This window comes from Bufo gargarizans, chromosome 2, assembly GCF_014858855.1.
Source record: "Bufo gargarizans isolate SCDJY-AF-19 chromosome 2, ASM1485885v1, whole genome shotgun sequence".
NCBI lineage: Eukaryota > Metazoa > Chordata > Amphibia > Anura > Bufonidae > Bufo > Bufo gargarizans.
In genome coordinates, this window is record NC_058081.1 from 125,214,813 (window position 1) to 125,229,896 (window position 15,084).

Sequence of the window (15,084 nt, forward strand, 5' to 3'; positions counted from 1 at the left end):
CCCCATTCACTTCTATGGGGCTGCTGTGTCCTATTCATTTTGAGCAGATGGGAGCCATCCTATTCAAGTGAGGATAGGTCATCAATATATATAAAAAAAAAAAAGCAGACAACCCCTTTAAAAGAGTAAAACCCTTTGATTCATATATTTCTTATGCAACAATTCTAAATAGTTAATTATTGCACATACCTAGCTGTATAATACAGAGCCCAAATATCTTTATGTAACTGTAAGCCCAGCTCTTGAATAGCCTTTAAACCTAGCAGAAAGCTCTATACAAAAGTGAGATTTATGGTCCAAAAGGAAGAGCAAACATGGGAACACAGACTTTTTATTAGACATAATGTGGTCACAGTAGGTTACGTTCTATTTCAAGCATCCTAAGTCTGGAAATTGGCTCCAGTTCAAGAATGAGAACATCGTGCATCAGGCGGTATAATGCTATTACGTTTGTAGTTTGTCTATGGAACTGGACATTTTTCTTTTTTTTGGGGGTAGAATTCAGGGGTCAGTGATGGTCTATCTGATCAGCCTATCATCAGATTTCCAGAAACACTGCTGTTTGTAACTTAGACCATTATTAGAATACACCTTATTCCAAAGTCCTTTCATGCTCCATGGCCCAGTTTTCTCACATTACCTGCAGCACTTCCTTTAGGTGGTCAGTCATGTGCAGGTCCTACAATCTCCTATCTTTCCTGCCCTGCACTGCACATGCTCTATAGCAGGGGTACTCAAGTCCATTTTGTAAAACCCCACATATCTGGGTCTGCCGTCAGGTGAAGGTCTGAGCTGCAAAAAATGTACGAAGGGACACCACCAGTGGCGTGCAGTACTGCAGCATTTTTTCTTTCACACTAAGCCACACTGTAAGCCCACTGAATCCTATTTCTGCCGACCCCACAGTGAGAATGTCCTCTTAGTACCATCTAACAGTAATGAAGCCCCTAACAAAGTGTGACACGTTCTTAGTGTCTCTCTACACAATGTGTTGTCCCCTTAAATGCTCTCCTCATAGTGATGCCCCCCCCTAAGTGGCTTCCACCCAGTATGATGTACCTTTAAAGGGGTTATCAAGGAAATGATAATGATGGCATCCTCAGGATAGGTCATTATTATCACATCGGCAGGGGTGCGAGTCCTGGCAACCCCGCCAATCAGATGTTTCAGGGAGCCATGGTGCTGACCGGAGCTCTGTGGGCTCCTGGCAGCTTTCCAAGCACATCGCCTTGGTATTGGAGCTCAGCCTCATTGACTTAAATAGGGTTGAGCTGCAAATAGGCCATGTATGTGACCAATCTACAGTGATATCACATGGCCTAAGAAGAGGCCACGGTGCCCATATAGCCTTTTCTAACAGCTGATCGGCAGTGGTCCTGGGAGTCTGACGCCTGTCAATGTGATATCGATGACCTATCCTGAGGATAGGTCATCAATATTAATTCCTAGATAACCCCTTTAAAAGGATTCTGTCACCAGGTTTGACCCCTGTCAGATAAAAATATGCTGATGTTCAGGGTGTCTTCACGATTCCTAATGTGGGCTTATAAATGTCATCTGTAGGCTCATTTTGCTAAAAAAAAAACAGCTATTACTAACCTGTCAGTCAAAAAAATAAGGTGCCCAAGGGGATGTTAATGGATGCAAGGTTCCGCCCGCACCCGCCGCCGTTCGTGCCCAGCGCCACCTTTCCAGACTTCTGCGCCGCCTCCTAATCCTCTGTGCCGCCTCTCGCTCTCCCTCCCCTCCCCCTCCTCCTGCTGTAACATCTCGCGCATACAGGGGTTGAGCAAAGTGCCGGCGCATGCGCACTTCGCTGTATGAATCCAAATGGAGAAGTCCGCACGGGCGCATTAGGCAGAGCCCTGTGCGCACGCGTGAGATGTTACAGCAGAGGGAGGGAGGGAGAGCAGGAGGCGGCGCAGAGGTCAAGAAAGGCGGTGGGTGCGGGCGGCACCTTGCATCCATTGACATACCCTTGGGCACCTTATTTTTTTGACTGACAGGTTAGTAAAGCTGTTTTTTTTTTTTTTTTTTTTTAGCAAAATGAGCCTACAGATGACATTTATAAGCCCACATTAGGAATCGTGAAGACACCCTGAACATCAGCATATTTTTATCTGACGGGTCAAACCTGGTGACAGAATCCCTTTAAGTTCCCTTAAGTGGCCCCAAGTAGAGATGCTCCCTCATAGATTATGGCCCCCCCAACAAAGTGATTCCTCCTTCATATAGATGCCCCTTTTTAGTGCCCCCCCTCCCAGAGTTTTGCCCAGTAGATGGGTCCCCTCACACAGTTATGCCCAGTTAGTTACCCCCCCCCCCCCCCCTTCAAAGAGTTGTGCCTCCGGATTGAATACTCCACTAACTCACGGTCTGCTGAGGAACAGACCAGAGCACGTATCCTTCAAGGTGTGCTGTGTGTGGCTGAGCGCAGCAGGCATGATGACGTCACACCTGCTTTCATTGAACTACATGTAGCAGGGGAATGGTGAAGCAGGGAGCTGATGGCTCCTTGCTCCACCATTGTGTTCAACTGCATCCTCAGGACACAGATATAGTTGAACGCAGGACAGGCAGGGGTCCAGACCGCTCTACTTGCATACCCCTGCTCCATAGAGATCAGCGTGCAGACTGAGCATACAATACTTGATAATAGACTTTACTTATAAATCCCGATAAAAAAAATACTATGTCACAGTGGCAGAAGGCTGAACATCTTTTTGGAGTTAATAACCAAAATGAGTAGGAAGGATATAGAAAGATCAGACAGAAGAGAATATTAATGAACGCACATCATGAAAAATGACGACCAATGTTTGACAACAGGTTTGGTATTTATTAGTGCATCTCGTAACATCATTTACATTACAGTGAATTCCAATAGAAATCATCCTAATGGTCTGAAGTTTATGTCCATCTCCACTACTCTACAGCTAATGTAAACTGTCATCCAGGTCAGAGGTGCAATCAGCCTATAAACATACAATATAGAGCGAATCATCCCCTTTAACAGGATTATTGTGACATCACAGGTCACACTCCCTATCCATAAAGCCAGTTTCCGGAAGTAAACACATCATCCAGGGATATAAAAAGGAAGTTTAAAGGGATTGTTTAGGCCACAATAAGTATGGGTCATTCATTTTAATAAGGCCGTTCAATATACTTTATTTACCTGTGTGGTCTGATTGATAATCTGAACTCCAACCACGTTGCCATGTCCACTACACAAGCCACATCTGTTACATCCACTGCTCTCCTCTTCCAGTCCATGGAGTTTCACAGTGCATCACCATCATGCTGATTTTCCCCCATGGCTTTTGGATCCTGTGTAAAAAAGGCGACTGCGCCACAACTGTAGGAAGCATTTGGGCACCACCTGATCGCTCGTACAAACCAGTAAAATGGCGACACACACTGAAACTCCCCAAAATGTAAGACAGAAAAAGCAGCGAGTCTCAGAGTGTCACCACCTTACTGGTTTGTATGAGCAAAAGGAATATCTTATTTATAGGGTCATGCGGCCAGCGTTCAGATCTAGATGTACCGCCCACACGGGGACATAAAGTATATTACAAACCAAAAGGGCGATAGAAATTAATGACTTTACTTATTGTTGCCCAAACGACCCTTTTAAAGCCAATAGTTTTTGGAAAAATAATAAAAAGATCTATAAAATATAAGACGTCTCTAGAATTGAGGAAATAGAACACGGAGGTTTCACATTTGCGATAATCCAACCTATTCACAGGTATCAGAGTTATTATCTGGAATGCTATTCAGGTTAGGCAGATCTGGTTATTGAGCAGGTAGTTGGAGATCACAATCCGGGTAGTCCCCCAACTCTTCACAGTAATATAAGAAGACACTTGGTCACGTGTGCTTGTGTAAAGATAATGCAGCAAAAGTCATATTGTACCCCATTTGGCTGAGGGATAGCCTTTACGTGTTCTTGTAATGGAAGAGGACATGGACTTTATAAATAGGTTATTAAAAACATAGAAAATGTAAAAGACACCGGCCTCCTCGATTGTCAAGCCCTGGAAGAGATTTAAGGCGGAAGGCCCTTTATTGAGGCCGCACACTTGGCTCAGTATATGGGTGGATGCTACCAGATAATATTTCTAATATATAGTCGAGTCGCTCGCAGTCTGTAAACATTTCTCTGCTCTCCAAGCACCATATCCCAACTGGACCTGAGCTTACCAAGTATAAAGAGGAACAGAGCACCAGCCTAATCCTCTATAGCAATGGTCCACAATCTTCAGGACTCTAGCTGCTGTGAAACTACAACTCCCAGCACACACACTTGCTTGGCTGTTTTTTTTTTTTTTTACTCCCATAGATGTGAAAGGAGGATTCTGGGAGTTGTACTTCCAGAACAGCTGGAGTGCTGGAGGTTGCCGGTTCCTGCTCTATAGAATCAGGTGGTGGATTTCACACTTCCCCAGACCCAAACCTACCATGACTGATCACAGATGTAACATGTAGCCAAATGTAGTGAGATTATTTAAGATGACAAATGGACAGCTGCTGTAATCGTATAGCAGGTATACATGAATGCACTCATTCCCATTACAGGTGGACATCAGACCAGTTCCATATTCACATATAGTGCTCTATTCTGACATAACTAACCACTGGGAAGATTCTGAATAGGTATAAGTTAGCTGACTGGATCCCATGAAGGCACATTAATATGAGGACCAATGAACCAAGTTTATTTTCTGGCCAGCTGCAAAATGAGAAGGAAGACTACTAATTTAAGAGGGCAACACCTTCTTCGAAAAGGTGAGTATAGATGCTAAAAATGACACCACTGTTGTCTATAATGCAGCAGCTCAGACCTGCTGTAGACAATAGGGCCAGGGCTGCAAAACTGAAAGCCTATGAAGGAGAGTGCGGCTGGATCTCGTAGAAAGCAAGCATGGTTTCTACTCACATGCAACTTTTTTGCCTCTTTATCCTGTAGCACCCACAGGCTTCGAGTTAGATTTGTAAAAAAAAACTACGGAAAAGGTCTTAAATATCCTCCATACATATGTATTCTACCTTGACTTGTCCTTGTCCCAACATCTTGCAGTGTAACACTTTCAGAGCAGCATCATTAATAGGCTTGACGCTCATCTCAAAAGTGACATAACTGTTCACCGACAGTTAAGATGCCATGCTCTACCATTATGTGAGCTCAGAATTTGCTGGCCATGTGTCAGTAAAAAAAATATAAACCATCAGGAACTCCAGCAGGTAATCCCTAAATACCGTACTTAACAAAGGCAGCTCAAGGTTGAAACTCAAACATGGTGAGTGAAGCCTTCGGAGAACTGGACACATCTGTCAGGAGAAAGAAAAAATAAATATATATACACATACATACATACATACATACATACACACACATTTGAAAAGCTTGAAATGTGGACTGCATGTAGTTAACAAATCTGCACAACAAATGAGATCATCATCTCATCTATTGACAAAGCCTTTGAAGAGGTCTACTGGGACTCCTAGGGACATGGATTATCCTGAATTGCATTGCTATGATTCTTACTATACAGGGAAATTCAAGTCTCTTTGCACACATTTTTTTAAATCAGAGTTGCGTAGGCCCATCTACCAACAGCAAGGTGACTTTTTTTTTTTTTTTTTAGATGGGAACCTACACCATCACCACTAGCCTCTCCAAGGCCTAAGACCATGTAGGATCCAGCTACATTAATTAAAAGACCTGGCCATAATGGTAGGAGTGCATGGCCGAAATGAACACCGCCTAATGGAAAAGCCTCATATTTTCATGTAAAGTAAGTATAGCAGCAATGCAATTCAGAATAATCCATGGTTTTCAACGTCTGCATGCGTGCTGCTATATGTAATGTTTGTTACACAGAAACAGAAAATTGACAGCAGAAAAACACCACAAGGTCCATTTAGTCTACCCTTATATTACTTATCTTAGGATAGATGTGTGTATCCCAGGCATGTTTAAATTCACTTACTAACCACAACTGATGGGAGTTTGTTCCAAGCTTTCAGTATTTCGTGACATTGATTCGGCTCTTCTCTCAACTAATTTTAGATTGTGCCCTCTTGTTCATGTGTTTTTTTTTTTTTTTTTTTATTAAAAACCACTTTCCTCCTGAACGTTATTTACGCCATTTAACATATTTAAAGGTTTCAATCATGCCCGCCCCCCTTTCCTCCATCCAGGCTATATAAATTAAGGGGCGGTAGAGGCGCCAGCCCCTACATAACTTTGACAGATCCTCTGCCGCTTCTATATGTAAGACCGCTTCCTTGCTGTCTTACATTTAGACCATTTTCTTTGCCTAAAACTGACATAGAAAATCGTAAATGAGACGGGCCCTTCCCACTTTTTTTTTTTTTTAGACCTGACGTGAGTGGGGAAAAGTCGCAGATTGCAGTGCATAGGACCTTTGTGCCGTAATCAGCGCCAGAAATATGCCTAATATAGGTGTATTTCTGTTTAATAAATGACCCCCTAAGTCCTTTTGGTCTCTCCTGCTATGTTTTATTCTTTAGACCCTCTACCATTTTTGCACCCGTATCATTTTATCTATATATTTTTGTAGACGGGGCCTTCGGGAACTGGACACAGTATTCCAGATGTGGGCTCACTGGCGCTCTATGTAGCGAGATCATGATCTCTCTTCCTACTGGTTATACCACGGATCAGCAACCTTCTGCTCTCCAGGTGCTGTGAAACTACAACACCCAGCATGCACACTTACTTGGCTGTTCTTGTAACTCCCACAGAAGTGAAAGCAGGATTCTGGGAGTTGTAGTTTTACAACAGCTGGAGTGCCAGAGTTTGCTGATCCCTATACAGTCAATCATCTGACACCTGCCCGGACTGTGCACTCATTTTGAAGCTGTCTGGCCTTTGGTTGCAGTCAGTTCCTCATGTAAATCCTCTTCAGGCCGTCAATGTAAGCTCTGTGCACATTGGGTCCGAGCCTTATGCATTTACACTGGAAAAGCTCCCAGCGTACACATAGCTATAGAGCTCCATTCACCCTATGAAGGTCAAAAGTTGTTTGTCCTTTTGCCCTCTGTTGGGCCAATATGCGTAAGTGTACCCTTTACTCTAATGTATTGAAAAGCGCTTTCCTATATTGGGGCCACACAAAAATGTATGCCATTGACATGCCACTGTAGGACTATACAGTCCTAGGTATATACTTATTCCTCCATTGTAGCTGTTCTGCTCTGTTCAGACCTCACAGGTCTTCTTCCCATTTACACAGGGTATTACCACGACAGACCCATGATCCCTGCACCTTCCTCTGCCGTGTTCTTGGAGTCTGCAGCTCTGATTTGTGAAGCCTTTTTCCTCACTGGATTAACGAGGTCTTGAGGCAGATGATTGATTTACATTATAACGCCTTAAATGTGTCGGATGCCTGGAAATAATCGTGACTGGGCCGATGCCAGGAGCGGCGCCAAAATTACACTTCAACGTAGGAAAATCCACAGTGCAACCTCAGCTAAGATTTCACTTTTCCTACACATCGTATGCACACGTCTCCTTTCCAATTCAACTAATTGGGGTAATAATAAGATCAGTTCCCTCCAAATAATCAGTTCTGCTTTTCCCAGCCATGTTGGCAGACATCCCTGGTAATGATGAAAACCGCAATCTGTTCGGAGTCTTCTTGATTTATCCCCCAGCTTTTTCTGTATTATTCCATACTTTCAACAGACAAAAGAGGATACGACTGTGATTAATCCGCAGTCTGCTCGCCACCACATCAGGAGTGATCCACAGTGAGGGCATACCGAAAATGTGAAGGACTTATTGGGGCATTTAACTTCTGTGATTCCACGGAACAGAGGTGGCCATGTTGTGGGTCCAAAGACTAGTCATGTCAATGTGATGAATTCAGGTATAAAGCGAGATAGAACTGGGGATTAGCCAATAAAATACCTATTTAGGGTCCATTCACACATCCATAGTGTATTGCGGATCTGCTATACACCTGGCCGGTACCCCATCGAACTGCCTATATTGCAGGCAAGAATGTTCTATTTTTTTTCCGGAGCCGCGGACCAGAAGATCGGGGGCACGCTCCGGAAATGCGGCTGCAGAAAGCACAATGTGTGCTGTCCGCATCCATTCCTGCCCCATAGAGAATGAATGGGTCCGCACCCGTTCCAGATAATTGCAGAACAGGTGCAGAAACGTCCATACGTCTTGTTAGGGGTTTGTATGAACCAGAGCAGTGCTTACCTAGCATGTCCATCTGCAGACTGGTGGTCAGGTTTTATTCCAGGGGATTTTTTAAAAAAGCCTAATCACCAGGCCAGCATATGTTTAGGACCAACGGTCATATGGTAACTCCAAGCTTTTGCCACAACTTGTACATATGTTCACAAATGATCCGGTTCTCTTAGTATGCACTGTATGTCACTTGTCAGTGACACTGTTTGTACTTCCGAGCTTCTCTTCCTACACTGAGCAGAAGTAAGCCATCTGATCACTTCCATGAGGGTAGAGGCGCTGACTTCCAGGCATTGTCAGATATCAACCTACACCTGTGGTTAGGGAGTCAGGAGCCCTACAGACGGGGAAGGGCAGGCTGGCTCTATTCCATGCTACCTGCACACCTGCCTGGTCAGTTAAACCAAGAAAACACAACATGGTATCAGCTCTGCTACATACAGAACTTTACGGTAAGTCCAGATGTGGCAGATCATTTGCACCACAGAAAATTTAGTATGAATCTGCAGCAAGATTTGAATGTGAAGATAGGGGAAAGGGGAGGGGGTCAAACTAGACATGGTAGGATAAGGAAGGAGAAGGGTGGTTTGGGGTAGGGATGTCCCGATACCATTTTTTTAAGACCAAGTACGAGTACCGATACTTTTATTTAAGTACTCACCAATACCAATTACGGTGTGGTAATGTTTTTACTTCAAATTTAATTTAGTCTTAGGGGAGATTTATCAAAATTTGTACAAAGAAATAGCGGCGCAGTTGCTGATAGCAATGAAAAAAATTAAAGCTGCAATTTGGTTGCTATGGACAACTGCTTTACTTTTCCTTTGTACAAGGGTTAATAGATTAATAAATGGGCATATAACAGTGCTTCCCAACCAATGTGCCTCCAGCTGTTGCAAAACTACAACTCCCAGCATGCTTGGCTGTGCAGGCATGCTGGGGAGGTGTAGTTTTGCAACAGCTGGAGGCACACTGGTTGGGGATCACTATTATATGCCCATTGCCCCCCCCCCCCCCCCCCCACCTTATTTTATTATTCACTGTTTGTCTGTTTTAACATGAAATGGAGAGAAATTAACTGGATTTCTTCTCCATTTCATGCATCATACCCACCTGGCCTGCTGTAATCCTTCCCATGCAGATGCACAGAGTACAGCCACGTGACCTCTTCGATATTCTTTACTTCATTACATATTTTCGGCATAAATCTGTGACAACCCCTTTAATGGCCAGCATAATGAAGGCAACTGAGTAGTCACAGACTGTATGGGTGCTCCCAGTCTGGTAGATCCTTGGTGACAATCACAGCAGTCACAGGGGTTGTCACCCACTTTCCCTGAAGTTCTCAATGCCAGCTCCTCCCACTTCTGCTCTGGATGGCTCTGCTTATGAGAGGCGGCCATATTGGCTGTCACACAGCTTTCCCAGAATCAGATGTGGCTGGCAAACATAGGAATGGACTGCAGTACCTGGGCTCCAGCAGCTCCTGCCATCTCTCCACCTCCGGCCCAGCTTCTTGCAGTCCCCTGAGGATAATATCCAGAACCCCAGCCAGAAGCAGCCTCCTCCTGCCGCTGCCGAGCGAGCACGTCCCCGGGTGTATAATATCCGCTGCCATCCCCACGCTGATCACCGCCGACCGGAAGAGAAGATGGGACACGCCTCCGCCACCGCTGATCTGGGCCATGAGGTATCGGGGACATTTGCACGAGTACAAGTACTCGTGCAAATGTCCGGTATAGGCCCAGATACCGATACTGGTATCGGGACATCCCTAGTTTGGGGTATGCAAATCAATATATGCATTTTACTTATCCATCCCTACTTCTAAATTCATAAAAATCTCTCTCTCTAGACCTTAGCATTGTATACCATAGTGCTAGTTAGACAGGACAACAGAGCTTCAGCGATACACTCCTGGGAGATGCAGGTGCTTGTCACATGGCATGAGCTGCTGCTTATCTACAGACAGTGAAGAGACTAGAGCTGCAGAGGGGAGAGTAAAGAAGCTAAAATAGTAAAGATCACACTGGCAAGCAGCTTTTTTTGTATTGATATGGTTAAAATAATAGTGTGAAACAGATTCTATGACATACCACTATCATCACCCATTATTACAGTCAGTGAATAAGAAGACTCAGCACTCAGTTTATTAAGGAAATTCCCAGTGCAATGATGCACTGAAGGTAAAAATAAGGCTCCTTTCTCACTGTACCTTATTTTCACTATCAGTGTGGCATTCCTATATCTGATTAAGGCCATTGTGTCCACAAATGTTCGATGCACTGGGAATCACCTCAATAAACTATGTGCATTACTTGCAACTACTTTCTGGAGTGCGGAGTCTTCTTACTAAAATAATAGGGTGCGCTGCATTATTTCCCCATTTGTGGGAGGGCCAGGAAAGCACATCTGTTTTCATATGCATTCAACTCCCTCAGTTGGTAGGTCAAAAAGCCTTTTAGCATCTATAGGTGCACCTTCTATCCTCCAGTAGGGTGCATTTACATGGGACATTCAAAAACCTAAGTGCTTTTACTGCACAGCTTGTACAGACCAAGCACATTACAGCAGTGTGTAGTATTTAACCATGTGGACAAAAAACCTCTCCCCTAAATGCACCCCTATAATGAGATAGATGCCTGCTTTGTCCGGTGGCCGCTTCTTTACATCATAGTAACCTGTGATTTTATTGTCTACAATTTTAACCACACATCATTATAGGTAGACCTTTCCTATATGTGACTAAATGTCATTTCTGGACTTCTTTACCTGTGTGGCCCAAGCAGTAACCATTCATAGTCCATCTTCTCATGCAGGCAAGTGCTTCCAAGTACTCACAAAAGCAGTAGGTATAAGGGAGTAAGGCACCGTTGTGATGCTATTCCACGAGTCGGTGATGGGATCATAACAGTCTAGCGTTTTACAACGTTGGGTCCCAAAATAGCCCCCAACCACATAGAGTTTATTGCCTGATGCTAGAGCATGACAAGACATTCGTTTGGCTGTCATATCTCCAATTCTTGTCCACTGATTTGTTTCACTGTCAAAGCGATAGGCAGAGGAGGCTGTAAATTCTGTGTCACCTCCCATGATAAAAATCTGGCTGCCCAGCACTGCAGCAGCAGTATAGCGCCAAGGCTGGGGGCATTCAGCTTTAATATTCCACCTGTTTTCAAAAGGGTCATAGCATTGCACCTTAGAGACCCGATCTCTGTGTATACTTGTCCCTCCAAAAACAAAGAGCTTCAGCTTGGCACTGACTACAGCAGCATTGCTCACGCCATCCCGCAGTGGTGCCACCATTGTCCATTTATTTGATAGAGGGTCATACCTCTCCACTTGCTTTAACGAAACGGAAGGCGATGCTGGGAAAATTCCAGCAACTGCAGTATGTCCGCCAACTACATAAAGGCAGTTTTGTAACTCGGCTGAACCATGTCCAAACCTTGCGATAAGCATTGGTGCAGCTTTTGACCACTCCTCATGGACTGTATCATACACCCACACATCTTTAGACACTCCATTCTCAGAGCCACGACCACCGGTCACATAGACCTTACATCCAATGGCACAAGCACTAAACTCTTTCCGTGGGCTTGGCAAGTCAGCTTTGGGGATGATCTCTTTAGCCTTGTGATCTACCTGGTAAATTTTGTCACACATGAATGTTTGGCCTCCTAGGATAAGTAAGGTATGTCCTGCTTTTCGAGGTTTGGCGCATGGACTTGTCACCACTCCATCGTTCTGCAGTATCTTTCTCTTGCATTGAACAGCCTCCTCTACTATTACTTTGCTCCTCTCATCGCCCATTAGCAAGTCTTCACAAGCAATGGCTTCCTTTAATGATTCAGAGGTGAGCAACACCAACCTGATGTTCTTTAACAGCTCTGGAAAATAATCTTTTCTTTTGTCCAAGTCATACTTAACCCACTGTAGAACAGCATTGAAAACCACCTGCTCATCTTCGATCTCCAGTTCATCACTGGAAACTAAGTCGAGCAAGATGTCTTTGGAAAGATTATTAAAGTCCTCTGTCTTGTGCACCATTTCAAAGTTGACCAAGCACATTCTTAAAGACAATTCGTGCAATCTTCTACATTGGTGAGCATCTGATAACATTAACATTCCCAAGCAATTACTGGGATAGAGGTTTTTCTCCAAAAACTCTGCAGCAGCGTCCCGTACGTCATGAAACTGTAGCATGTCTCCAGCTTCTAGCAGAGACTCTGCGTTTTCTTCATTGATTATTATTTTTGACGAATAAGCAAAGTCAAGCAAGAGTTCTAGAACTTCAGGATGAAGACTGTCACGGAAATTCACAGTGTTATCAAGACTTTCTCTCAACCCATGGCTGAACATGGCCTCAAAGTACTGGCTGCAGGCTGCCAACACCACACGGTGGCATGGGAATGAGCGGTCTCCTGCCCATAGTGTGACATCTGTGAAAAGTTGCTGCTTTCGCATGGTATTGAGATGGGTCAGGACACAGTCAGGATGACCAAGTTTATGATATAATGAAATATTCATAGACCCTGTACTAGTCCGTGACTTGCGGTTCTCATGGACACTGACGGACATGATAACAACATCTGCCAAAAAAAATAAAAAATGAATTAATTAGAGAAGGGCTCAGTGACCATCATATCCATAAAGAAAGCTTAGCTTATACATGTTGCATTCAATTTTTGCATCCATTATTTTTAGGTACTAAAAGTGACTGCAAGGGATCGGAAACAAATACTTTCAGTTTCTGGCCAGAGATTGACCTCAGATGTAATAATAATTAGGATACATTTACTAACCTCAGATTACTCTTGAACCCATATAATCGTCTTTATAAAAGCTCCAGATACAGAGAGGATCATACACATAGTCTGCACTCTAGGCAGCATAAAGTAGTGACAGACACTCTTATTTCACTTGTATGAAGTGGCTGCCCAGAACGGCTACTCATGAGCCTCTGCTCTCCCCGCCCACCAGCTGATGACTGCCAGTAATACACAATGCCTGCGGATGCCCCGATAAACCAGTTATTCCCAAATATCACACCAATACTTTTACAATCGAAAATATGGCATCTTTTTCCTGGGTTCAGGATACTGACAGCCTATCTTCTGGAAAGACCATTAAAAGGTGGTTCCCAATATTCATGACCTATCCTCAAGATAGGCCATCAGTATCTCATTGCTAAGGATCAAACTCTCGGCACCCCCACCAATCAGCTGTTTGAAGAGGCTGAGGCGCTCTGGCGAGGTTGGTGATGTCACTTTTATCAGTCACATGACCTAGTTGAAGCTCAGTCGCATAAATTAATGGGACTGCTCTGCAATACCAAGCACTCACTAGAGCCCTGTGGTCTCTTCAAACAGCCGACTGGCCAGGGTCCCAGGTGTCGGACCTCTATCAGATATTAATGGCCTATCTGGAGGACAGGTTATCAATATAGGAATCCCAGAAAATGTCAGACCAGTCAAGGTCCTACTTACGTCCTGCTGATTTGAATGAAGGGAGTGTGGCACTCGGGCGAGCACTGCGGCCTCTCACACGGTCTACTTAGTGGTGGGGCAGGAGATACTGTAACATCCCATTCACTTTGATATAACGAAATGACATTATCCTGCACCACAGCTGCTAAGTAGATGGCATGCAGGCAGACAGATCCATGTAAAACATACATAATCCCTTCAAAAAGATTATCGGGAGTCCCGAAAATTGAACCCTCACTGCTCTCATACTGATGGCCTGTCCAGAGGACAAGCCATCGATATCCTGAACCTAGAAAGCCCCTTTAAGAAACCCAGCCGTAACTCCTGGACAGATTTGGGGGGGGGGGGGGTTAGAGTGGTTTGGGCACCATTGCTCTAAGGCAGAGATGCCCAAACTGTGGCCCTCCAGCTGTTGCAAAACTACAACTCCCAGCATGCCCAGACAGTTTACAGCTATACACCTACAGCGAGCCAAGGTGGGAGTTGTAGTTTTACAACAGCTGGAGGGCATCCCTGCTCTAAGGCATTTTCTCACCTTCTTGCTTCCATGCAGTTCAATAAACAGGAGCAGTAAAATCTATAAAGACATTTTGGGAGGGGGATGAGAGATCACGGCGTGTGTGGTCTATTCAGACAATACTATGGTTAAACATGAACGCTGGCCCCGATATACCCTGCTCTGAGACACTGATCATTCTACAGTTAGGATTTGCATTTGCAAATAATATAAAGTACCAGATCTGCGCTTCAGCATTTCTTAGCAGCCTCGGTCCAAGTGATTAGCGAGATGTCTCCACGGCCTGACATGACATCATCTGTCAAGTGGTTTCTCTGGGAAACATTTTCTATCCCAGTAAGGGACTTTCATTACCACAATAGTATTTGCTTAGTGAGGTCATCGTACATATAAATTAAAAAGGACCTCAGAAATTGTGCTTACCCTGCGATAAATACAATGGTGTGAGTCACCGGCAGATGAATGTGGTGCCAGTGATAAAGGAGTGTGTGCCTGCAGCGCATTACATATACAGCTCATGGCCGACAACCTCTCCGGCAATTACACAAACGAGCTGGGACCCGCTTCTAATGGCTGCCTATACTTACAATGAAAGAAGGTGCTACCTTAAAGCGTCAGTCTCCATCCCCCATTTACTCACTAAGGGAGCATTCACAAGACCGTAGTTTCAGTTCGGATCTGTTCTGCGTTTTTTGCAGAAGGGATGAAGACTCGTTCATTTCATTGGGGCTGTGAAAGAGGCGGACAGCACATAATGGGCCATCCATATCCGTACGTCCGTTCCACGACCCCGCAAAAATATAGAACTTGTTCTATCCTTGTCTACAAGGACGTGC

The 15,084-nt window shown here is 44.4% G+C and overlaps 1 protein-coding gene across 3 annotated transcripts in view; it reads right to left on the bottom strand.

Moving 5' to 3' along the window:
* Nucleotides 1-2,824: 2,824 nt before the first annotated feature.
* Nucleotides 2,825-15,084, bottom strand: part of KLHL25 (kelch like family member 25) — a 37,986-nt gene continuing 25,726 nt past the window's right edge. For all 3 annotated transcript variants that reach the window (XM_044279456.1, XM_044279457.1, XM_044279458.1), the window contains exons 3-4: nt 11,015-12,834; nt 2,825-5,337 (exon numbers count right to left, since the gene is read on the bottom strand). In XM_044279456.1, coding sequence (XP_044135391.1) covers nt 11,054-12,823 — 1,770 coding nt within the window. In that variant the 5' untranslated portion in view covers nt 12,824-12,834 and the 3' untranslated portion in view covers nt 2,825-5,337; nt 11,015-11,053. The remainder of the gene's footprint in view (nt 5,338-11,014; nt 12,835-15,084) is intronic.